At 38.5% G+C, this 25416-nt stretch overlaps 1 protein-coding gene across 7 annotated transcripts; it reads right to left on the bottom strand.

The window, feature by feature from the left end:
• Positions 1-5120: 5120 nt before the first annotated feature.
• Positions 5121-10135, bottom strand: LOC149297864 (non-selective voltage-gated ion channel VDAC1-like). 7 transcript variants are annotated; one of them, XM_089488003.1, is made up of 8 exons: positions 10069-10135; positions 9932-9981; positions 9017-9169; positions 8874-8926; positions 6956-7183; positions 6195-6345; positions 5509-5566; positions 5121-5212 (listed from the first exon to the last, which is right to left on the bottom strand). In XM_089488003.1, exons 1-8 carry the CDS (start codon positions 10133-10135, stop codon positions 5121-5123), a joined length of 852 nt encoding a protein of 283 aa, XP_089344129.1. The 7 variants fall into 7 exon arrangements, with proteins under 7 accessions (XP_089344129.1, XP_089344133.1, XP_089344131.1 ...); XM_089488007.1 differs by having other exon boundaries at positions 6306-6345; XM_089488005.1 differs by having other exon boundaries at positions 10065-10089.
• Positions 10136-25416: the final 15281 nt, after the last annotated feature.

Below are 25416 nucleotides of genomic sequence, written 5' to 3'. Positions count from 1 at the left end.
CATAAGGTTGAAAAAAGACCTAAGTCCATCAAGTTAAACCCTTCTACCTAACCTTCCTATTCCTGATCCAAAAGAAGGCAAAAAAAAAACCCTAATTAAGCTTCTAAGAATTCTGCCATCAGGGGGAAAAATTCTTTCTTGACTCCAAGAGGCAATCGGATTTCTCCTTGGATCAAGAAGCTCTAAAATATTAATGTTATTCTATTTATATCCCTGTATATCATGCCTTTCTAAGAAAATATTGAGGCCCCTTTTGAAGGTATCTAATGTATTGTCTACCTCCCTTGGAAGTGAATTCCATACCTTAATTGTCCTCACTGTGAAGAATCCCTTCCTTTGTCGTCTATGAAACCTGCGCTCTTCCAGTCTCAGAGGGTGACCTCTTGTTCTTTGTATATTTCTGTTAATGAACAGGTCACCGAAGAGCTCTTTATATTGGCCCTGCATATATTTGTATAATGTTATCATATCCCCTCTGAGACGCCGTTTTTCCAGTGTATATAATTTTAACTTTTTTAGTCTCTCTTCATAACTAGTATCTCCCAATCCCCTTATTAATTTCGTAGCCCTCCTTTGCACTTTTTCCAATTCCATAATGTCCTTTTTGAGGACCGGTGCCCAGAATTGTACCGCATATTCAAGGTGAGGTCTTACCAATGACCTGTAAAGAGGAAAGATAATATCCTCCTCCCTTGAATCAATACTTCTTTTTATGCATACCAAAACCTTATTGGCCCTCGCAGCTGCTTGCTGGCATTGCGCACTGTTGTCAAGTCTGTTGTCAACGTTATTCCTAAATCCTTCTCATTGGTAGTTTCCCCCAAGGATATTCCATTTAAAGAATAGGTCGCATTTTTATTATTTTTACCATAATGCATAACTTTGCATTTCTCTATATTGAACCTCATCTGCCACTTGCAGGCCCAGTCCCCAACTTTGTCTAAATCTTTCTGCAATGAAGAAACATCAAGATTAGTCTGAATTACCCGGCCTAATTTTGTGTCATCAGCAAAAACTGTGACATGGCTCTCAGTGCAGCTTGGGAGATCATTTATAAATAAATTAAAAATAAGAGGACCGAGCACAGACCCCTGAGGCACTCCACTTAATACCTGCGTACAGGCTGAGAAACATCCATTCACAACAACCCTCTGCATTCTATCTTTTAGCCAATTTCTGATCCACATACAGACATTTGCCCCTAAGCCTATTTCTGTTAATTTATAGAGTAGCCTTTTATGTGGAACCATATCAAACGCCTTGGCAAAGTCCAGATAAATCACATCTACAGCCAACCCCAGGTCTATATTTTTACTAACTTCTTCATAGAATGCTAATAGGATGGTTTGACAAGACCGGTCTTTCACAAAACCATGTTGACTACTACTAATTTGATTATGGATCAAGATATGATCTTGAATGTATACCTTTAGCAACCCTTCAAATAATTTCCCCACTACCGATGTTAAGCTTACTGGCCTGTAATTGCCCGGTTGAGATTTTGATCCCTTTTTAAATATGGGCACAACATCTGCCTTGCGCCAATCTAATGGAACTATGCCCGAGCTGAAAGAATCCCTAAAGATTAATAATAATGGTTGGGCCAGAATTAGGCTTAGCTCCTTCAGTACCCTTGGGTGTATACCATCCGGTCCAGGGGCCTTGTCTACCTTAACAGTATTTAATTGCTCGAGCACTTTTTCTTGTGTCAGCTAATCCCATGTTTGCTGCAACGGTTCCTTAAAATTAGCCAGCAGGGGCTCCGTCATTGGTTCTTCCTTGGTATAAACAGAAGAAAAAAAGCATTTAAGATGTCGGCTTTCTCTCTGTCCTCACTAACCAAATTTCCAGTTTCAGATAATAACGTACCAACATTCTCTACCTTTAATTTTTTTTCCATTCACATACTTGAAAAATTTCTTGGGATTGGTTTTACTTTCCTTGGCAATAAGTTTCTCATTTTCTAGTTTAGCCATTTAAATCTCCTTTTTGCAGGCTTTGTTGGCATCTTTGTATGCTAGAAATGATACTACCGACCCCTCGCTTTTATAATGCTTAAGGGGTGTTTCCTGTGTCCTCTTCTTTTTAAAACCACACAAGTGTCTGCGCACCCAAATAATAAGTGAGTAAATTATATGTGCAACACAAAAATAATATGTACAAAGATACCCTTCCAGCGAGAGATCCCACACACAGTATCCAAAAGGTTCGTATATAAAAGGAAGAGAAAAAAGAAAGAAAAAACCTTTTGGATACTGTGTGTGGGATCTCTCGCTGGAAGAGAAGGGTATCTTTGTACATATTATTTTTGTGTTGCACATATAATTTACTCACTTATTATTTGGGTGCGCAGACACTTGTGTGGTTTTGATTGTATTTAATTTGGAACACTTTGGGGAGTTTGTTCCTGTGTTTTTGCAGCACTTCACCAGAAGTTGTAATACTTATATTTAATTAGAATATTGCGCTTCACTTTTTTGTATTTTGAGTATCCTCTTCTTTTTAGTTTGTTTAATTAGTGATCTCCCGTATTGCATTGAATGCCGATGACACAAAATTTGGTAGAAAAAAAGGACAATGGTACAATGGAAGGTTCTTTGATGAATCACGTTTTCTTTTACCTCACGTAAATAGATGTGTGTGTGTATGTGTTGTTTACCTGAGATCAGGATGCAATATGGGAAGAAGGCAAGCCAGTGGGGAGGCAATGTTTTGCTGGGGAAACCTTGGGTCCTGCCATTCATGTGGATGTTACTTTGACACATACCACCTACTTATATACCATGTACACCCTTTCCCTCATGGCATTGGCCTCTTTCAGCAGGATAATGCACCCTTCCACAAAGCAAAAATGGTTTAGGAATGGTTGGCCCCTTGAAACATCTACTGCACATTTGGGGCATTAAAAGCATCTCCTTCCCTTAGCCACCTGTTTGCCACTAGCTCAGAATTGCTTGAGAGACCAGAGTCTCTTTACTCTTCTGGACCTATGCAGTTATAAATATTGCTGAATCCTGTTATCAAAATAGTCCACTTTCTGTTACTATCCAGACAATTAATGAACAGCTTAGTACATAAAAGCTTCTTTTTAATCAATTATTTTATCATAGATCTCAGCATCGGGGGATTCTTTGGTGCATCACTTCCGAAATTAGAGATCCTTTTGAGTATAGAATCTTTATACCAATTTTTGACTCTCTTTATAGTAAGTTGTCTCCTTTTTTCTTTCTTTTTAGATTACACACTAAACATATCAGCATAACCTAATTTGGAAATAATATTTTTAATTCTGTAATGTTCCCATTATTCCCCTATTCTATTTTGCAAACATATTTTAGGAAGATGATGGCGCAGTGGATTGAACCACAGGAAGGCACATCGGTAGAATTGGGAATGTGGTGACTGACAGGGCAACAAACATGGTGAAAGCAGCTAGAGATGGGGAATTCTTGGCCCAGCAGCTGCTTTCATGCCAACCCACCAAATTATCATCCAAATCAACCTCAAATTAGGTTACCCAGCACTCAATATTCCAAGCGAACGAGGTTCTAGTAATGCTTCTTCTTCCTTACTTTGGGGCACCAGTTCTTTTGACTTTTCGAATTTTGTGGAGTTTACAGTCCTGCACGAAGTGGCTGGATGTATCCGTCTGCCAGTGCCTGTCCAGTGTCATACTGCTCCTGCTGCTCCTCTGTCTCCTTCCTTACTCTGGGGGATCTTTTTATTTTCATTCTTCCAATATTGCTTCCATAGGTATCTTGAAACTCTGTAGTGAGTCATGCTACAGAGGACAAGCGATTTTCATGTTGTCAGCCCTCAGTGGTCCAACTCTGTGTGTGTTGCTAGGTTTGTCACTACTTGAGCTATTGTTACACCTAGACACTTCCACTTCACAATAACAACACTTACAGTGCACCAGGACAGATCTAGCAGGGCAGGAGTTTTACAAACTGACTTATGGCAAAGGCGGTATTTTATGACAATGCTAGATTTATAGCCACAAGCTCTTCAGTACAACCCATTCTAATGCCAACGTTTGTGTATTTTAACTATATTTCATGATTTGGACATTTCTCAAAAACATGGAGCATTTGTTAAAACGTGCTTCAATGTATAAACGAAACTGGGACACTAACATTATACACATGACAAATTATTCTGACAGTGAAAAGTGTAATTGCAGAGCCCTATTTGTTTTATTTTATGATACCAAGTCAAAAAACCCAAAGGTTTACTTTACTCAGGTTTTATTTAAGGTGATGTTTCATACAGCATACCAAGGGACTCTACTTTCACTGAATGGAAGACAATACAGGACTCATCACATTCCTAAAAAAATACATAAAAATGTTGCAGAACCTAAAAGGACTTTTTGTGGAGAAAAGATGTATAAGTGATGCCACCGTGTGATGATGAGAAACAATGACTCTTCCCTTTCATATGGCTCTTTAAGCAGTTCCTGTACTGTGTGTTAGGGAAGTGAACCACAAGTTGTGAACTTAGCGACTTACTCTGCACATGAAAAGAGAACATAGAATACCAGAAAAAGGCCTAAGAACAACATTGGCAATTTCAAACAACTTCCAGTTAAGACTCTAGAGTTGAGTATTTCATAAACTGTTATAAAGTCCCTTTTTGTGCAGGTACTGGCTGTTCTTGCTGCCTTTGATCTAAATGACCTAATCCTTTACCTCATGTTGCGAAATTAGGATCAATACAAAGAAATGCTGATAAATGTGCTTTAGCTGCTTATGTAGGAAAACATTAAATAATCTAAAAAAATCCTTTAATATCTCTTTTCTTTATCTTAGTACCATTTTAGACCTACACTGATAAAAATCTATATATTTTATCTAGTAAAGCATGGTAAAAATGAGCAGCTATGAAATATTCCAAAGTTGGCATGGAATCACAAAACTTCCCTAGAGTTTCTTTCACGATCTATCTTCCCAACAAAAAACACACTTTAAAGCTTAGTTGTCCACTTCACAAGTAATCGATTGTGACTGAAAAAGAGGACTGTTTGCATCCCAGGCATAAAACATTACATGGTACACTAGATTTGTAGGGCATTTAAGCTGCAGAACATCAGGAAAGTGAGCTATGCAGTGTGAAATGTTTTATGCTTCAAATTCCAGTCCTAGACCCAGTTTGTGACCTCCAGCGTTGATGTTCTTCCCATCAAGCAATGTTGATAGTGTAAGCTTGATGCCTACAGAATTAATAGCAAAAGAGAGTCAAATTATAACCAAAACAATAGACTTTTCACACACAAAAAAAAACCTCTTTTTAGAAACTGCAAATATTTGCTTTTCAAATCAAATGTTACAACATTTCCTTTAAACAGGCCAATCCCGAGCACTGCTTTGGGAAGAAGAAAACAGCCAGTCAGCTTATAATGTGTGAGTGTGTGTACTTGTGCGTTCATTTTGCATTGACTCCAGTATAAATTTACAGGTACTATCACCTGCTATTGTGTTTTAAACAAATATATTTTTAAATACGTACCAGGCTTCAGAGTTTGGGTATATCCTAGTCCAATCAGGCTTGAATTGTTCACTTTAGCCTGTAACATAAAATAAAAATGTTTCTCTAGTGTCCTTTATACCACAAATGAATCAGTCTCTAGTCTTTATTCACTAAGAAGTCTAGTGGGCAGTAATGTTAAGGGTAAACTCAAGTTGATTAGGATTCCCTCTCACGCTAACACTCTTAAAACTAATCACCTGTAATATACAATTTGTCTGAGAGTGCATATACATGACCCTTAGACTATGGGCAGCTTGAGCTCTTCCTTGTTGGCAGGTGTAAACATGGAAACATCTGCACTGTATGTTTATGAATTCTCTTTCTGAATCTCTAAGAGAAAAAAATGCAATACAAATGCTAAAAACTAACAAAATTATACTTGTGATATCACTATGACATCATCAGGGCTAACCGCTGGTTAGAGAAGATACTTGCAAAATGATTTCTAGTAAAAGAAAAAAGTTTAAAATAAGTGAAGAATGGAAAGAAAAATGTATAACCAATTGCCAAAGCATCCCATACCACAACTACTAAAAAAAACACACAAATATAAGACTTAGAGACTAGTAAACTTATTCATTAAAAAGTACATTTCAGGATTTATTTTTTTTATTTAACTTGTAGACTACGCTTTTTTTTTTTTTTTTTTTTTTTTTTTTACTTACAGAGAAAGAAGCATCAGAATCAATTTGGTATTTGGCTGCAATTCCAAAACGAGTGTTGCTGTTCCCTGCTGTCCATGCCAAGTTTATGGCAGTTTCTAACTTGTCATTCACCTTCTGATATACAGAACCTCCAAACTCTGTACCATCATTTCTGTTGAAACAAAAAAATAGAATAAATAAATACATACAGCTAAAATTTTTAAAAAAAGATATACTAGACCAATTAATCTCTATTTTAAGTATAGGATAAACAACAAAGGTTCACATTATGTCCTTTTCTGATCTCAACATTTTCAATCCCTGCAATCCAACTGATACAAGGCTATGGACAAGGCTATTTAAGCATATAATTTTGAATGTAGTTTCAAAATCAATTGCTCATGGTATAGTTTAATTAAGCTCTTGGTCCCATGCTAAATACATCCATATAAACGCTAAATCCTGAAAAAGTAAAGTTTTGTTTGACTGTTGGTTTCTATTGTGTGACCAAATATCTTACTTCTGTCTAACCATGGCTCTACATTCTATTTGTTTTAACTACTCCAATGTTGTTGTTTTTAAATACAAATGTCAAATACATTCATTGATATTTTAATCTGCTCTAAAATGTAATAATGATTATGATTATGGATACACTGTCTGTATAGACTCAGAAGTAGGCGCACTTTTCTTCCCAAGTACCTGTACAGCTTCTCTGAGCCGCACTCGCACCCCTACAGATGTTATAATGATAATACACACGTTCCACATTTTTTACTTACACGTTAGTATGAAGTTGGAATTCGTCAGTTTTGTATCCAACTGCAAAGTTGCTTTGAGAGACCCTTGATTTTGTTGACTCGAAAGTCATTTGGTAGCCAGCTAACCAGCCCTCATAGCCAAAGACCACAGCTCCACGGACTGAAGGACCGGCAATATCAAAATCCATGTCACATCCCACATTAACGTGCTCCCGTTTGTATGCGCCCTTAATTTTTGCATTCTTCTTTCTGAAATGTCCAAAAGTACATGAGATTTTTTTTTTTTTTGTTTACAATAGTCAAAAAACAAAACAAAAGCAATGTACAAAACAGATAAACATCTATCCATCTGCTTGGTTCCTGCTATGGACACTAAAAAAACAACAACAACAAAAAAACAGAAGATGGGTTACATTACAGGACTGAACGGCTTCATTTAAGGAAATGCTATCTTAAGGTTGTTGGGTTATCCATTTAGAGCTAAAATTAATGTTTGTATATACTCTTGACATGTGTAGCTGTCCCACCACCCTTTAGCTATGTACAACATGGAATAATATATTATATATCTTTCCTATAAGAATTGTTCAAAAGATTTTTATTTTTATATGAATAATTGAACTTATCCTGTGGTAGATAGACCCATTCTTATTTTCAAGATTGGGACACAATGCATGACAGAGAAAGCCACAACACTGGACCATATTCAGTGACAGTGACATATTCAGTGACAGATGGCTGCCTAACACATAGGAAGTTGGAGTTTTGTGCCATTACTTTTAGGTATACTTTAAAACCCAAGTTCCATATATATATATATATATATATATATATATATATCACAGTACAAACCTCTCAAATGTCCCTAGGAGGGACAGCTTCTCTTTGGGACCTAAATCCCCCTATGCCCATTTGTTTTCTTACATGTAAAGCTTAAAAAAATATCACTCTATTTAATTAAAAGTATGGGCTTCATTTCGGTTTTCCATTGCTGCCTTGCACATGGGATGTAAAAGCTCATAGGCTGGAATGAGTTAGTTATGCATCTACATACTCCTTGGCAGCACTTCAAAATGACTGATGTGACCAGCCTAACTGAATTGTATACGATAATGCCAGAATTTAAAGACGGGTATCAATGTGAACCACGGCTGCTGTCCTTTCTAAGCAGCCGATGGCTAGTTCTGTTTCTATAATAACATCAATACCCCCTCTCATGACTTCCATTACAATCCTGTGCTCCTCTAGAATGTTAGATAGGTTGGGGAACCTACAGCAGACGACACAAGAACTTTCCAGAGTGTACCTGGGAGCCCTGCTAAATTATCTATAGCGTACAAAACAAGTGTACCATTAACATAAACACTTTAATATGAATCATGTTGTGGGTATAACTCAAACAGCATGTTCTACCCCGTTTTCTGCCTTACAAGAATTTGCCATGTCCTCAATAACTCGGTTGTCTTATGGGGTGTCAATCATGTATTAGGAGTACAATGTAACGGGAGATTATAAACATCCCCAAGCAGTCACATGCTCACACGATCATGGAGCCCAGCCATGGCTTTAAATCTGTGCAGTTTCTAAATATGCTTACTCGGCAAAACCATTTCCATGCATTCATTGACTTCTTTGCACTAAAAAAAATATTGAAGCCCATATCCCTGAAAGTACCGTCTTGATATCAGCCAAATTTTGCTGTTGTGTTTAAAAATTTCTAGTCCTATAACTCATCTAACGCGACAGTATTGATGGCAATGACAGGGCATCATTTGGTATACTTCTGCAAAGAAATTAATGAAGTATAAGTTCCTCTGGATACTGAAGCAAACATAACCCCTTAAAAAGGAAAAAATAGTTGTTTTAGGATATACAAGCATGTGTGAGGTTTAAACAATAAATATGTACCAAAAACAAACATTACTTGTTCACAACTCACCCAGTGTTAGGAGAGAATGAGGAATCAAAGGTTAGCTTCAGTCCTTTGGCAAGCTGAATGAAAAAGAAATAGGTTAGATACAACAGTTAGACAAATGTGTAATATATATTTGTGTGTGATGTGTTAAAGGTTTTCATAAGTACCTGATCTTCTACGGTGATCTCAGTTCCCAGCGTATTATCTGTGTTCCACTTCTCTGTGAACGTAAGACCATACTCCGACCACTTGTATTTAGTTTCCAAGCTGCCGCTAACTTTACTAGTTTCTGCATTTGCTGAGCCAGAACTTGTAAATTCCTGTAAATGAGGAAAAAAAAACAGTGATGTTCCTAAACACCGCAGTCAGATTCTTTGCAGTCAAATCCGGCCCCCTCGAGTGCAGCAAATACCAACTTGGCTATTCCGTATACCGACGCATAGATAAACCCTCTCATAACACTAAGCTGTTCTCTCCCCCATACAAAGTAAGCTCATATACTGACAACTCCTGACTTGTTGCTCAGAAAATGCGATTATTACCAAAGTGACTGCTTTAAAGTGGATTTTTTTTTTGTTCTACACGCTTCTTGCAAAAATTAGGCATATTTATGAATTTAGGTGATTTTCTTTTTTTTCAAAGGACCAATATTGGCAATGTAACAGCATTTATTATGGAAATACACCTTTCGGGCCCAAATAGGACCTTATACAATTTGAATTCCACTAATTATGCTTGCAAAGCACACCTTCAACCACTAATGTAACTATGTATAATTTGTTCTTTTTCATTTCAATATAGATATATTTCATTTAAGATAAGCAACTATTTTACACTGGAGAAGTTCAGATCTGTGGCAAACAGTGGCAAAACTAGCCAATAACTTCCCCGATGTCATCTCCCTTATCCACTCTTTAAATCAACTACTTAAAAAATGGTTGATCAAGAGAAGGACAGTTTGCCTTAAAATAGGCACTTATAAACGGTGTCCATAGCCCCTAAACTCAAAGCGTTAAGGTTTTCCGTTCCCAGTAAGCAATAAACAGAGTCTCCATAAAAGAAACGCAGCTAGCAAAACTTACCAATCCACTTTCAGATTTTGTTTTTAAATCAAGCTTTATGAAGCCAAAGCCTGAAATCAGAATGAAAACATTAGAACCATATAAATAAAATATATAAAACCTGTAGCATTCAAGTTTGGAAAATTTACGACACTTACCATATCCTTTGGTGAAGACATCTCTAGCAGATTTTCCTAAATCAGCGTAACTTGGAGGTATGGCCATTTTCTGAAGATAAAAAAATAAAAATAAGGCATCACCGTGCATATAATTATAAATGAAACTGAATCATATTTAAAATTATACATTTTATTATTAATGTATATTACATCTCACAGCAAGTCTGAACCATTCTACAAGTTGACGAAAGCCCTCCCAATTCAGAGTTTATCCTAAACTTTTCCGAGCTGCTGCACCTTCAGTAGAGGACCTTGCTAAGAATACAGTGGAAAACACATTTAGAAAGTCACGTATAGCATTACCGCAACTAACCACAACGCCCGTGGAAGATAGGACATTCTAAATGGATCACAGGCAAAGCCGCGCTATGCAAGCAGAATGTCAACAATGACCCATCACGCAAGCATGGGTAGCTGCGCCCGAAGCTAATTGGGCAGCCTGACATTTTACATGCGATCAAGAAAGAGTCCACAGTGTAATTTAGATATATTGTGTTTAACACACAGACACTATATTTATATGTCATTGTATAGCAGAGATATATTGGCAGAATTTAAAACAAGCGTTTATATTGCTTACGGATCAACTAAAATTGTGCACAGTGTGTTCATCTCCTACAAACAAATGAAATGATTTGATAAAATATGTTTAGATAAAAACTAGTGTTATGACATTTTCACAATAATGAATATATTGGTTTTAATAATGTGGCCGGTTATTGACTCCAATGCAGTGCGTTTGTAAATGTCTCAATCTGTTACTCTTTATATTCTGTGCTCCCACACACGGTTAAACAGTAGAATGTTTAGTAGAATGCTAAAACTCCAAGGAAGTTGTTTACTGAAAATATATATATATATATATATATATATATATTATATTAAATTATGCATAGATAATGTATGGCGCATTCATTCTTTAATAATGAGAGATTATGAATATTTTTCTCCAAATATTCTCATTTATTACAATTGAACATGTGCAGTCATGGCCCTATTGCAAAGATGGCATCATCTGGATAAAATAAATACTCCGGGAAATATTTCATGCCATGACAAATCCTTAGGGAAGAAAAAAAATAGCATGTCTGATCTAGATTCTCCCTGAATAAGTAAAAGTAACTAGAAATATCAGCCTAAACAAATGTTTTTTTCTGTCGTACTTTTACAATCGAGGGCGAGAAAAAAAATGAGTAATAACATTAAAACTAACAATAACGTTAACAGACGTTCCCACATAACGATACAGTTTTAAGGACAAGAGAGCCCTACTCATGTTTACAATTCAACATCAGTAAGCTTTAGGAGCCTCACGGCACCTACAAATTATTTAGCATTTAGGCCAAACTCTTAATTTAAATATTTAAATTAGGGGCAAAAAAGTAAATCGGGACAATGCATTATTTATAACGTCTAAGCTTTCAGTCAGCAAAGAGAAACAGTGAGGCTACTACAAAACTAGAAGGTTCTGTTTCCAAGCAAAAGCGATATGTATCATATTTTATTCACCAAAGAAGAACACCTGGGGTGTTCATTCACAAGACAGCGAGTACTGAGTGGGAAAAACAGCTGTGCCCCAAACTAACCCTTAGATATGCAGGCTCCATGAGAGTGTCCTTCCAGACACACAAGGGCCCAAATACAACAGTGAAGGAGATGTGTAGCTGGCTAGTGCAACTCTACTCCTTGGAACCTCAGCTCCAAGGCCTCGAGTTCAGTTGGGTTATCAATGCCTTATCAAGAGCGAACCTCTTGCGGAACGCAAATTTGAGGTAGCTAGCCCTCCGTGCATAGTTAAAGAGTAATGCCAATTATTATTATAAGATGAAAACGTCCACCTCCCTAAAAAACTCCACTTCAGTCAGAATGCCCTGTAAGACTTCACCGTCAACCTGGTTCAAGAGATAAAGCCCATCATAAGCTACCTTTTTTAAGAGCCAAGCTAAGTGCGAGTAAAAGATGGCATGTAAGCACAATATGGCCCGATATAATATAAGTAATTCTCAAGCCATTAGACAATATGGAAACCCTCATGCATTAATGTCTCACAGCAAACAAAAGTATATCTTAAATTGTGAAGCTCAACAGTAATAATTCTATCAGCATATCAGACTAATGCGTACCAGTAAGGCAGGCTAGACTTAAAATGCAGGGTGAAAGGGAACCAACCACAGATGTACATATTCAGCCTTTGTGGGCCTCATTAGGCAAGGTTGGTCTCTCCCCAGACACAACAAGGTCCACATCTCAACTCTTCTTTGGGTCTTTAGTAAAGCCAAAGGATGAAATGAGAGAGAGAGAGCAGAAGGATTCCTAGAACTGAGCCTTGGGGTATACCAAGAGTGGAAAGGGAGAGGAACAGTTACCGGAAACGAAGCTACAGACACAATACTCAAGTACAAAATGTATGAAGTGGTCTTACGGTGTTCCTTTACAGTGTCTTACAGTGTTCCTTTACAACATTGAGGAATGTCCGATTGCTGACTCATTGTTATTTAGCAGACTAATAAAATGTGGTTGCAGTCTAGGAGTATGTGGGATGTATGTTACCTAGTTGAATGAGGATGAGCAGGGCCTTCTCATTTCAAACTGATTTTTTGTTTCAAACACTTCCATTTTATAGCTGCGGATTTTCTTTGGGTTAAGGCAATATTTCTGTACGTGGAATAAATTCTTACTCAAAGCAAAGATTATTCCATGTATGTAGATTTGAAAAAAAAAACATTTAGAAGACAACGCATCTAGAGATTTGATTTTAATTGATTTAAAGTGATTGGCAACTAACATGCCAGTAAACAGTTGTAGAATGGATATCCTTTATTTCTCTCCATGGAATGACATTATATCCTAGGGTCCAATTATCACACTTTAACATTATTTCTGGCAGGGTTTTTGTTTAATATGCGATTCAATAAATGCCTTTAGTTAATTGCTAAAGTGTAGCGTGTCAATGCTTGCGAATAAAACATCTATACTAAAGAGTCAGTTATGACTTTTTTGGGGGGGGGGGGATCAGTGAAGTACATTTTCAGAAATACCCATATAGGAGAGCAACTGGATGCATTTATTCAAACCTTCCCAGTGCAATATAGAAAGAAGGATCAGGTTTAAACCAATGGGTGGCCAATCATGCCATTAACAGTCACGTGGACCACATGGGCTCTGGTGCATGAAGCTACAATGTTGGAAACATAACAGTTATCAACGCTCAAGGGCGCTAGGGAGCCTCTTCACAGGTGTGAGGACAGAGCCATCCTTATGTGGTTGCTGCCCAGAGCCCAAATTTTTTTGCCTCTCAATGACCTGGCTAACTCCTGTGTGGTAGGGTGTAATTAGAGGTGCAGAAACTGCTATGAAAAGGCACTCCTCGACTTATAATGGGGCCACGTTCAGATGAATCCATCATAAGTTGAAAATATAAGTCAAATTCGCATATCACTACAAGTACATGTAAAGGCATTCTCCTTGGGTAAGTGAATGTACTGAATGTGCATCGCTATTGCACCATTGTAAAGCAAGGACTACATGGAAGCCTTTTCTACGTATGTGTGAATCTATACACTTTATACAAATCATCTGAGAATATGTGGAACATGCATATTAAATTAAATGGGTTTTTCATCAAACTATAAATCTCTTAAGAATTCATAAGCCAGGTCCAGACAAACCCAACAAGCCAGGTAGCCATGGTTCGTAAAATGCTATTGCAGATACCTGACCTTTTCTACGATCTGAATTTCTGACCATTACCGCCCACTCCCGCAAGCATTCTGTCACAGCTTTTAGGGATAGTGAAGAATTTCATTCCCTCCTTCAGATATACTCATTCATTCCCTCACCCCATTGCCTGAACTGCAGATTTCCTGCGCACTCCCGCAAGGATGCCTTCGCGTTACTCGCATACACAGTGTCTCTTCTCTTGTCCCGTCCAGGGGAAGCAGGAATGGAGCAGAGTCATGTGACATGACGTAAAATCACGTGACTCCGCCTGAGACGCTGTGCGCGAGCAACGCAAGGGCATCCTTGCAGGAGTGCACGGGATTACTGGGACCCGCAGGTACATTGTCTGACAGCACGCTCCCGCAACACCCAAAAAACTGCCGCACCTGCAAGTTTTTTGACAGGTCCCAAGGGACCCGCATCCCGATGCAGTACCCTAGTGCACGCCATCATGGTATCAAAATAAAAATGGCACCTTGACACTTTTGTGTGAATTTCTGGAACAGAGAACAATTATTCAAAAAAATGTGCTGACTAATGAGCAAATTAATATCTCTTCTGTTTCCCCAAATATTTTCTGTATTTATATATGTCATGTTGGTTTGAACTTACAGCACTCCAGCCTTGTTTTTAAGTTAAATACATATTGGAGTCCAGTTTGGATGAACTCCAGTACATCTTACTGCATGCAGGCATTTTTTAGTTATTGGAGTGAGCCAATCACATGTATGTTTTTTCTATATATAATGTTTTTTTTATATATGCCATTTCCTACCATGCTAGACCGTATCTCCAGAAGGATATAGATAATTTAGAGAAGGGCTACTAAAATGTTTAATGGATTACAGGATAAAACTTACCAGGACAAGTTAAAGGATCTTAAGATATATAGCCTGGAAGAAAGACGTGACTGGGGGGGGCATGTGATAGAAACATTTAACATTCAACACGATAAAGAAGGAGGGTATAATTTAAAGGTGAAAAAACAAAAAGGAAGCATAGTCTTACATTAGAGAGGCAAAGGTTTAAAAGTAATATCAAGAAATATCACTTCACTGAGAGGGTAGTGGATGTGTGGAATAGTGTTTCAGCAGATGTGGTAGAGGTTAATACAGAGAAGGAGCTTAAGCAAGCATGGCATAAGATTATCCTAGACATAAGAGAAGCCTAGCAACCAAGGAGAGCATTCAGAAATCGAGCAGATTGGATGGGCTGAATGGTTCTGCCGACCCATTCTATGTTAAGTCTCTTTTAGCATTTAAATGCTGTACATGAACGAGATCCCTTTGGCTTTTTTCACAATAACTAGAATTACAATGCATTTCTTTGGATGTATTTTGTATTATATAAGAAGAGAGACACATACTGAGAAAATACAGCCATCTGCAAACATCTGTAAGCATTTGCAGCTAGTAGTAAATGTATTATACTCCAACAAATTAGAGCATCTGTTAAACTAAGGAACATATTTTGCACAAGCTAAAGGTAGACACCATTAGGAGACATTAAAATCTATTCATTTAAACGTAATCCCAGATTAGACCAACAAGCACGTAAATGATCAGCATGTGCAGTCATGCCGTCCAGAATGACATTTCTACGGTTGAAGGGATCATTGCCAAATGAGGAGTGTCCTTCACATACCGGTCAGATGACATCTTACTTCAGGGACAACAAATCTCCAAGCAAACCAACTGCCTGCCCTTCATTGCCAAGCATGCCTCACGCATGTATATATAATAGATTTCAAGATGTAGGGCTAAGTAAATAATAAGGGTTCATGAACACATTTTAATGGATGCCCTTTTAAGAAAGCTCATTCTAAATCAGACTTTATTAATTAACCCCTGGTGACCTTGACACCAATGCATCCCTAATTTACATTTGCGAACGCCTAAATGAGATGCTTTGTGCAATGTTTCTGTAAGTCAAATTGTTATATTATATACTACTTCTTATGTCCTGTCTACCCGTTGTACAGCACTACGGAAGATGATGGCGATACAGAAAACAATAATAATAATGATGAAGGGCAAATATCACATGGCAGCCACACCAGCGTGAATGATACTCTTAATTATTTTAAAAATGTAGTCCAGTAAAAAAAAAAAAAGGCAAAATATGTGTTCTTTTATTTAGTGCCTTACGTTGCAGGCTTGCATGGATGTGATGAAGTATGTCAAACAGGGCTTGCCCTATCATGCATTAACACTCATGGCTCTGCCAATAAAGGTCATCACGTCTTTGATAATCCTATATCTTGTAATAGGGACAGGAAGTAGCCCATTCAGCATGATAGAGAAATGGGTAGCTGTATAGATAGGACCATTACTACACCGCTCTATACTCTACATACTGTTCTCACCTTTTGGATTCACGCAGACAATGTGTCTCTCACACACTGCTGGAGGACAAGGCCGGGTTGCTTGCAGAAATAAAATGCCGGTCTTGGCATATGGAGCGAGTAATGATTGACACACGCGCCTGGCGACTGAGCCAGGTTTGGTTTTAGAGGACAATAGTGTTCTGCCTCACATCCCGTCTCTCGCACACGGAATAATACACAAAAGGTCGACCGGCTATTCCGGCCTCCTCCATCTCGAAGACCTTTATAGGAACCTCTGAGACCAAATACACATGCGTGCAAAATGATGGCATTCTGACAGATCGAGGATCCACGATAACCGTTATAAATACGGGTTTGAAGGGTCCAGAAATGGCATCTCACGCTCCGGTCTTTACACTTACCTCGCTGTCCTAGAGCCTGCGGACCTAGCTGCAATAGATCTGACAGTGCAGGGAGAAGGAGGCGGAGGATGGGCGGAGTTCCAAGGGAAAGCCTAGCACGGTGACCCGTGACGTCACCAGCACTCCCTCAGTAGACCAACTGTGGTAGCAGGATCGCAGGCCACGCCTCTAAATGGTTCTATCGAGATCGCAGGGTGTGATGGGAGTGACTCGCGGCGGCATCTGCCGCAGGAGAATGATATTACAATAGAGAATATAGCCGTGAGCTAGTGTGAAAGCTTTATATAGGTGCTTACTGCAGATGCAATTTTAAGGCCATATTTATAAACCGCTATGGCTCTATTATCACAATCACTGAGAACCTGGTGTTGGTGTTTTTTTTTTTGTTGACATACCTGTACATTGACAAAAAGTCCCAATAATATTCAAACGAATGAAGGCCACAAAAAGGGGGCGAGTCCATATCGATGTCCGTGGCTTTGGAATAGAGTGTCTAATAAGCTGATATAGGTGTGATGGCCAGGTGTCCACATATACTTTTGGTCATGTAGTGTGAATTCAACAGCACAGTGATCCCTCCACTGTAGATTAAAAGTATAGATTGAAACAATTATTCTGCATACCAGTTAACTATTATTATATAATACAGTTGGGTGGAAAAAGTGAAATTTGAGCATTGTGGATAAGAGGTAACAGGCAATATTTAAACATTCATTATTTTTAGGTGTTATATTTTTTGTATTTTTTTTTTAGCCCATGACAGATATATGTTTTTATGTATTTCGCTTTTTAAACATGGTCACCTCTGATATTTATGTAAAAAGGTCTTTCAGGTTCATCTGATTCTTTACTACTGGTATAGAGTTCCCTAAAACCTGAAACTCATTTAACATTTTTACCATATGTTTGGTGATTTTTTGGAGGTAATTCCTACAATGTATTGGGATTTTCTTTTAAAACATGTATCACATTACATGACAAGATGGTAAAAATGTTTTTTTTTTCAGTCCCCATTATTTTGCCATATATGTCAAACCAAATAATCAAAATAGCAAATTTTTATGAAAACCCATGCCCTCCCTTAGTAAATGTATGTATATCGTTGCACCTGCGTGCAGATTGCATATGTAGCCCATGTAGGTGACTGTATACGGCAGGGTAGGCGCACATATGATAGGGTCAAATACTGGAAATACTATACAGAAACACAATCTAGGAAAATATACACATTTCCACAAGAGTGCTACACTTTTGACCTGAATGTGGTGGGAAATCAAAATCTCATCAGCCATTTTTGTTATTAAAAAGTTAAATATATGTATGTAACTATATGTGTGTTTGTTGTTTTTTCATTAATTAATTTAATTTATTTAGGGAAAGATGGTATTTGCTTAATTGAGAGGTGATCTGCAGCTCCATGCAGAACCAACAATTTGATTTACATTGATTCAGTCAGTTTTCCACAAATCCTAAATTTTATAGTTCAGAATAGTAATCATTAACCCCATGTAATGATGAGTAAAGATTAAAATAATCAATTATATATAGAGAGAGAATAAACAGATACAAAGAACCAAAGACAAATCTAAATAAAATGAATATACAGTTATGCATAGTTAGGTATCTGATTAAACAATAATAATAAGCAGGTGCTAATGGTCATCTTTGTTTATAAATTATATATATTTTTCTTTTTTCCACATAGTATAATTGTAATACAAGGAAAAACATTGTCATTGTTGCATTTCATTTTACAGTATTACGTGTACAACGTACATTTTATGTAAAGTAGATTATGAATTGTATGTTAAGGAAACAATTCTATACAAAGTACCTTGTTATGCATTGTGACACAAAGTACATGTAGCAACTATTTCCAATGATAGACTTTACAAGTCGGGAGCTAAAGGAAAAAGATTATCTGAAAAATAAAACAGAACATAACCCAAAGGTGCAATGAGTCATTTAATCATTATATAGAGCACTGTGTCCAATAAAGAAATGAACAAAACATTGATACCTCAAAGATAGGTATATATATCATATGAGCTATTGACATTAGGAGAGACCCAATCTCCATTCAACACTCCCAGTGTAACCCTATTATTTTGCTCTTTGAGCACTATTGATCCAAAGAGACCACATTTTATTATACTGATGTTGAGTGTGCGGTTGTATGTGACAAATGTTCTATAACTCTATGATCCTCTAGGATATGAAAAACATCTGTCAGCTGTATCAGGGTCACAGATTTCCAATTTCCAGTGATGGCCAATTTCATGGTGAGGAATTAGTGAATAACCAATTTACATCTGTAAGATCTCTGGGAGCATGTGTAGAAGGGCCACCTCAAAGGACATGCTAGGTGAATCTCTAAAGTTTTGTTTATGTGAATGAGAAGGTTGGACCAGGTATGCTGGAGGTGACTGCAGAAATGCAGCATTGTTCCCTATTCTCCACTTTGGTGGCAACAACCAGAGGGGTATCCCCTACGCATATGCAATAATTTATGGGGGTTAGGTGCCATATACACGATAACTTTTTTTCAGTTCAATGTGATTGGCACAGAGCGAGACCTCATTCATAGCCTTCTTCCCTTCTCTCCACATATTTAAGCCACATTAACTCTGCCACCCTTTGGGGTTTAACATGGCATCCTCTGATTAACTCACAATGGGGCGTGTTGTATAGAATGAAAGAGTACAAGTTGTAAGACACATAATAACTTTCCACATGTGGAATTCCCAGTCCCCTGAAAATTCTGTGTGTGCAGTGTTTTCCTAGCCACCCTGGATCCTCCCTAACCTTAGCAATAAGTCAATAAAGGCTTTTTCAATAAAGTTCAGGGTCCTCGCAGGATCTCAAGGGGAACTGTCCGCCTAATATATAATTCGGCAATGCTGTCATTTTGATTGAGGCAATTCTACCCAGCCGTGATGGGTAAGGGGCCCTGGTGCGATAATTGCCCTGGCCCCCCCAACTTTACCAAGCAACATGTCCCACAGTGCCACCTTTGCCCTAAACAGCTTGTGAGTGCCTTTGTTCCCAAGCAGCTTATCAGTGCCATCCTTACCCAAAAATAGCCTGTCTGTGCTATCTTTGCCCCCAGCTTGTCAGTGCCCCAAACAGCATATCTGTGCCATCTTTGCCCCTTGCCCCCCCTTCCAACATACACTCTGGCACATATATGTAAACGCAGCTATACAAATTACACACACTTTTTCACACTTACTAACACACACATTCCCTCTCACATCACTCATGCTAACACACACTCCATCTAATTACAATTACACATCCATGCTCACACACAATTACACAATTGTCCGGCCCTGGCCGGAATTGCCCTCTCCAAACTTTTTTGAACCAGTACAAGGAGACAGTAATAAGGTGTAGCAGACTTTGCCCCCTAGAGAGACGGGCCCCGGCGCAGTTGCCACCACTGCGACTCCTGTAGTTTTACCTCTGCAGCTATGAAAGTTCGTATATTCGCTATCTAGCTATATCTTCTCTTACTTGTTTCCAGACCGTGGCAATGTTTTGTGTGCTAAGTATATTTTGTGATCTTGTAAGTTTGATTCCCAGGTTAGTCAGGAAATCTCATCTCCATTCGAACTGAAACAATTGTGTCAAATTGTGTCTAAAAGCTAGAAGCACTCCCATACACATCACCTGGGACTTAGCCACATTAACCCCTTCAATCCCAGGGGTTTTTGGTACCTCAAAGCCCAGAGCAATTTTGCCATTTTTGGGGTATGTCGGTTTAGCGATGATTCTCTTTTCCTGTGAATAGTGTACCCATATAAACTATATATTGTTTTTTCAAGGAGAGATAGAGCTTTCGTTTGATACCATAGTTGGATGATTAGCTGAAAATGTAGAATGAGAAATTTAGTAAAAACTAGCGAAGATTAGAAAATTAAACTAATTTTTTTTTACATTTTCCCTCTGAATCCTCACAAAATTAGGTAAAGTGATGGAAAATCCCCTCCAAGTTTATCAATTCAAGTGTCCTGATTTGATAATTTAAAATAATTAATAATAATAATAATAATTAATAAGCACCAGGGAGGATACTATAAGGTGTACAATTTTGTATAATTTTTATGCCTATGGCTTAACGGGTTTGGGGGTTGTGAACAGGGGCAGAAGGGTTATACTGGCTAGATGTTATGCTAGGGCAATGGTGAAGTAAGATTTTTTTTTTTTCAAACTTCTTTTTATTTAAAGCTTTTTTTCTTTTTTATGTTTTCTTTGGTTCGTCACGATAAGGATACAGAAAGAAAGAAGGGGGGGGTCACAAAAAATAAAATGCAGTGTCAGATCCATGGTAAATTTCAAATGACAAACAGTCACACAGTACACGTGAAGGGGTATAGAGCCAACACAACAAGAATGTCGTATAATAAATATAAGTAAGAATATGTATAAGTTGAGGATATGCAGCAAAGAGAACGAAAAGCATGAGTAGTCCTCATCATTTGAGGAGAATGACAAGGTATCAAGTAGAGGTCCATAAAGAGGAGGTGAGATGGTAAGGTGTGTGTCAGCCATATGGGTAGGCACAGAGGTTCTCGTCGTGAGGTAAATATGACACTATGTATCCATAAACGTGAACGTGTAGAAATGTAGTCTGAAATGAAACAGAACAAATAAACCCTCTGCTCATCCTGCGTGGTGGTAAAAAAAAAAAAAAAAAAAAAAAGGGGGGGGGGAATTGCCCATTAAGAAACATCATGTCGTGCACAGCGACAGAACCTATGCAGGTATAATTGGAGTTCTGCCTCGAAGAAGTTGGAGACTGTACCACGAGGTATGTTGAAAAGCGGACTGGATCAACAATTGTGTGTCTGTTTTCAATGTGGAAATGAATGTGCCCCAAGTGTCAAAAAACTTACTGGTGGATTTTTCCTTTGTCAGCGTGGCTTCCACCCAATCCATCCGAAATAGGTAAAACAATTTGTCTTGGAAAAGAGTAAGAGTGGGTGGTTGAGGTCGGATCCAGTAGTGAAGTATACATTTACGGGCCACAGCAGTAACAATATGTGTGAGTTTTTTAGAAGAACGACCAGTGGGACCAACCATACCAAACATCGCCACCTCAGGAGATAGCGGAAACGATACAATCTTGTGGTTCAAAACAAAAGTATGTACTTGGGACCAGAAAATTTGAATTAAAGGGCATTGCCAGAAGCAGTGAAAGGAGTGTGCGTTTTCAGCATTGCATTTAGGACAATTAGAGGTTCTCAGGAGAGAAATATACATCATGAGTTATTTTATAAGCCATTTCCTTATATGTCGCCACTGGCAGAACAGAGGAGGCGGTAACGGTAGCTTTACATATGTCATCTCTGGTAACAGTCGGTATGTATTTTGTCCATCTGTCCAGTCCACCAATCTTGTCAGTCGAGTCACATGTAGATCGAATAAACTTATATAAAAAACTGATGGAAGGTGTATGTCCTCTGTATTCGTAAATGTGTCTGTCAAGAAGGTTGTGCCAGTCATGGCGGGTAAAATGAGCAGTGACCGAACCAACATAACTTTGAAGCTGCAGGTATGCAAACCAAGGAATCTGTAGGTCAGGAAATTTGTCTCGACATTGACTTAGTGTAAGAATGCGTTGGTTAGACTCATCAAGGAGATGAGAAATTGACGTGAGGCCCATGGCGTGCCACATGGTGAATGGAAGTGAGGAGCGGCCCTCCTGGAAGGCTGGGTTGTGAACAAGCGGTAAGTGAGAAGTGTATTGCCAATTAAGTTTGAGGAGAGTACGAAGAGATTTCCAAGCTCTAATCGTGGAGTATAATAAAGGATTTTCCCTCACAGTTTCCGGTAATAAAAGGTATGGCATGTGCAATAAGACAGATAACATATGCGGGGTGCATAATTGACTCTCAAGAGAGGTGTCTGTAAAGTTGTGGGACAGTGACAACCAATCAATTGCGTGTCGTGAAAGAGCAGCTATGTTATAGTGCTTAATATCCGGGAAATTAAAACCCAAGGACTGTGGTATGTGTTTAAGTTTATATAAGCCAATCCTGGGTTTCTTTCCCTTCCAGAGGAAGAGGTTAAATTGTTTATCCAAAAATTTGAGATCAATGGATTTGAGTAAAAGGGGTAAGGATTGTATGGTGTAAAGAAGTTTAGGAAAGCTAATCATTTTAATGAGATTAATCCTACCCGTCAGTGTCAAGTGTAACGCGTGCCATAATTTCAGTTCATTCGTAACCTCCTTAATGATTCTAGAAATGTTTAATCTGTAGAGTAGACGTGGGTGTTTTGGTAAAGTGATGCCTAGATATTTAATTGAGGTCGTCGCCCAACGAAAGCCAAAACTAGGGGTATCCGGGGGCAAAACAGAAGGGCCCAAATAAAGCGCCTCCGATTTGTTGACATTAATTTTAAAACCTATCACCTCCCCCCAGGTGTGAAGTAAAGAGAGAATGTGTGGGATGGACATTTTGGGGTCAGAGATGTATAAAAGAATGTCATCAGCAAAAGCCGTCAGTTTGTGTTCCAGTGAACCAAAAAAAATTCCTCGAAAATCAGTGGATGAAATGAGAATACGGAGTAGGGGATCCAAAGCCAAATTAAAGAGGAGAGGAGAAAGAGGACATCCCTGTCTAACCCCTCGGCCCAAGCGAATAGACTCAGACGCCAGCCCGTTTGTGATGATAACCGTTTCTGGACATGTGTATAAATTGAGTATAAAGTTTAAAAAGTTTTGTCCAAAGAAACGTTTTTTTAAGATCCTGTAGAGGTGAGGCCAAGCTACAGTATCGAAAGCCTTTTCTGCGTCTAAACTTAATAAGGCTCGAGGATGGCGATCAGGGTCAGAGTTGGATGTTATTACAGCTGCCAGGGCTGTACGGATACCCCTGACCGAATGACGACCTTTTACGAAACCCAATTGGTGGTGTATTAATAATTTTGGGAGGAGGGATTGCAGTCTGGAGGCAATTAATTTAGTGAGAATTTTCAAATCTTGGTTGAGAAGTGAGATGGGTCGGTATGATTGAACATTTGTAGGGTCTTTGTGTGGTTTAGGTATCAGTATAGTAGTGGAACGTGTCAAAGACTGTAGTGGGAAATTATTTAGAAAAATATCATTATATAATGCAGTAAGGGCTGGCACTAGGTGTTGTGAAAGTATCTTATAGTATTCAGCGGAAAAGCCGTCGGGGCCAGGAGCACGACCGTTGGGCAGAGAGTGAATGGTGTGTTTAACCTCCTCCTCTGTTATAATAGCATTTAAGTTGTCCCGTTGGTCATTGGTAAGTTTTGTCAGTTTTGCCTTCTGTAATAATTGTATGCCTGACTCTATGTTATCTTGTGCTGGGGTATATAGGTGTGTAAAAAAAGTTGAGAATGCATGATTAATATCTTTAGGTTGAAAAACGCTATGTCCCGCGTCCGTAACGATTTTATGAATAATATGTTTTGGTTTGCGGGATTTCGCCATATTGGCCAATAATTTACCAGCTCTGTTGCCCCATCGGAAAAATTTGTTTTTTGTGTAGTCTATTTGAGTTTGGGCTTTCTCTAATAACAAAGCGTCTAAGAGCTGCTTACATTCCGTGTATTTGATTTTGTGAGAGTCATCTTTATGGACAGAGTAGTCAAGAAAAGTGTGCTGCACTTCTGCAAGTAAGGAATCATACTTCTGATACCAGCGTTTACGTTGATTTGCCTCATAAGATATGATGTTACCCCTTATTACTGCTTTAGAGGCTTCCCAAAAGAGCATATGATTATCAATGTGTTCCATATTGTCATCTTGGTAATTTGCCCAAGATGTTTGTAACATGGTTGTAAAATCGTCTCTACAGGTATAGTGAGCAGGGAATGTCCAATGTCTATGTGACCTTTGCGTGTTGGGTAGTTGGACCGTAAGATGAATGGGTGCGTGATCCGAGACTACTATTGTATCTATGCGAGTGTTAGATATAAACGGTAAGAGCGACGATGATGTAAGGAACATGTCGATCCTAGAGAAAGAGTGGTGTACTCTAGAAGCATGAGTGTATTCTTTATGTGTAGGGTGTGTGACACGCCATGGGTCCACTAGATGTAATGAGTTGGTGAATAGGTGAATACCTTCCAAAGGGGTCAATGAGTGTAAAGTCCGTCCCGTCCTGTCCAAATTGTCATCTAGGACTGTGTTGAAGTCACCGCCTATGAGGAAGTTGGAGGAGAAAGAGAGGTTAATAAGCATTTCATAAAGGTGCACATAAAAAGAATGATTCGGGTAGTTAGGAGCATATAAATTAATAATATTAAACCTCTGGCGATGTATGGTGAGATCCAAAAGTATGTATCTGCCATTGGGATCAATAATTGTATTATGGATGTCATAAGGCAAGGATTTACTAATTAGGATTGCCACTCCCCGAGATTTAGTTTTATAAGGGGCAGAGTAGCAGGCTTCGATCCAGTAATCCTTCAATGCCGATTGGGAACCTACTTTCCAATGCGTTTCCTGGAGAAACACTATATGGGGTTTGTACCTTCGTAACACTGTTAGAACCTTTTTCCTTTTGACAGGGGTATTAAGTCCCGCCACGTTCCAGGATACCAATTTTAAGGGGCATTGTGTGTGAGTCTGATCAGATGGTGCAGTCATTGATATCTAGAAATGGGGGTAGAAAGAGGTCACTTAGTTGTTGAAGAGATAATGGAACAATATGCATCCCTGTGTGTCCCAGCTCACACAGGAAGTGAGGTATTGTGGACAAACCAAAAACAGGAGAAATAAAGAAAAAGCGGGTATACCTGCACACACCACGCAGGAGCAGTACAAAAATTAAACAAAACAAATGAAACCTTAAAACCGTAAGGAGCGCCATCATCGTCGAG

This window comes from Sceloporus occidentalis, unplaced genomic scaffold (assembly GCF_023333645.1).
Source record: "Sceloporus occidentalis isolate IW3139 unplaced genomic scaffold, rSceOcc1.0.p SCAF_36, whole genome shotgun sequence".
In the NCBI taxonomy this organism is placed as follows: Eukaryota; Metazoa; Chordata; class Lepidosauria; order Squamata; family Phrynosomatidae; genus Sceloporus; species Sceloporus occidentalis.
The sequence above is the reverse complement of the archived record's forward strand: the minus strand, read 5'-3'. Positions and strand labels throughout refer to the sequence as shown.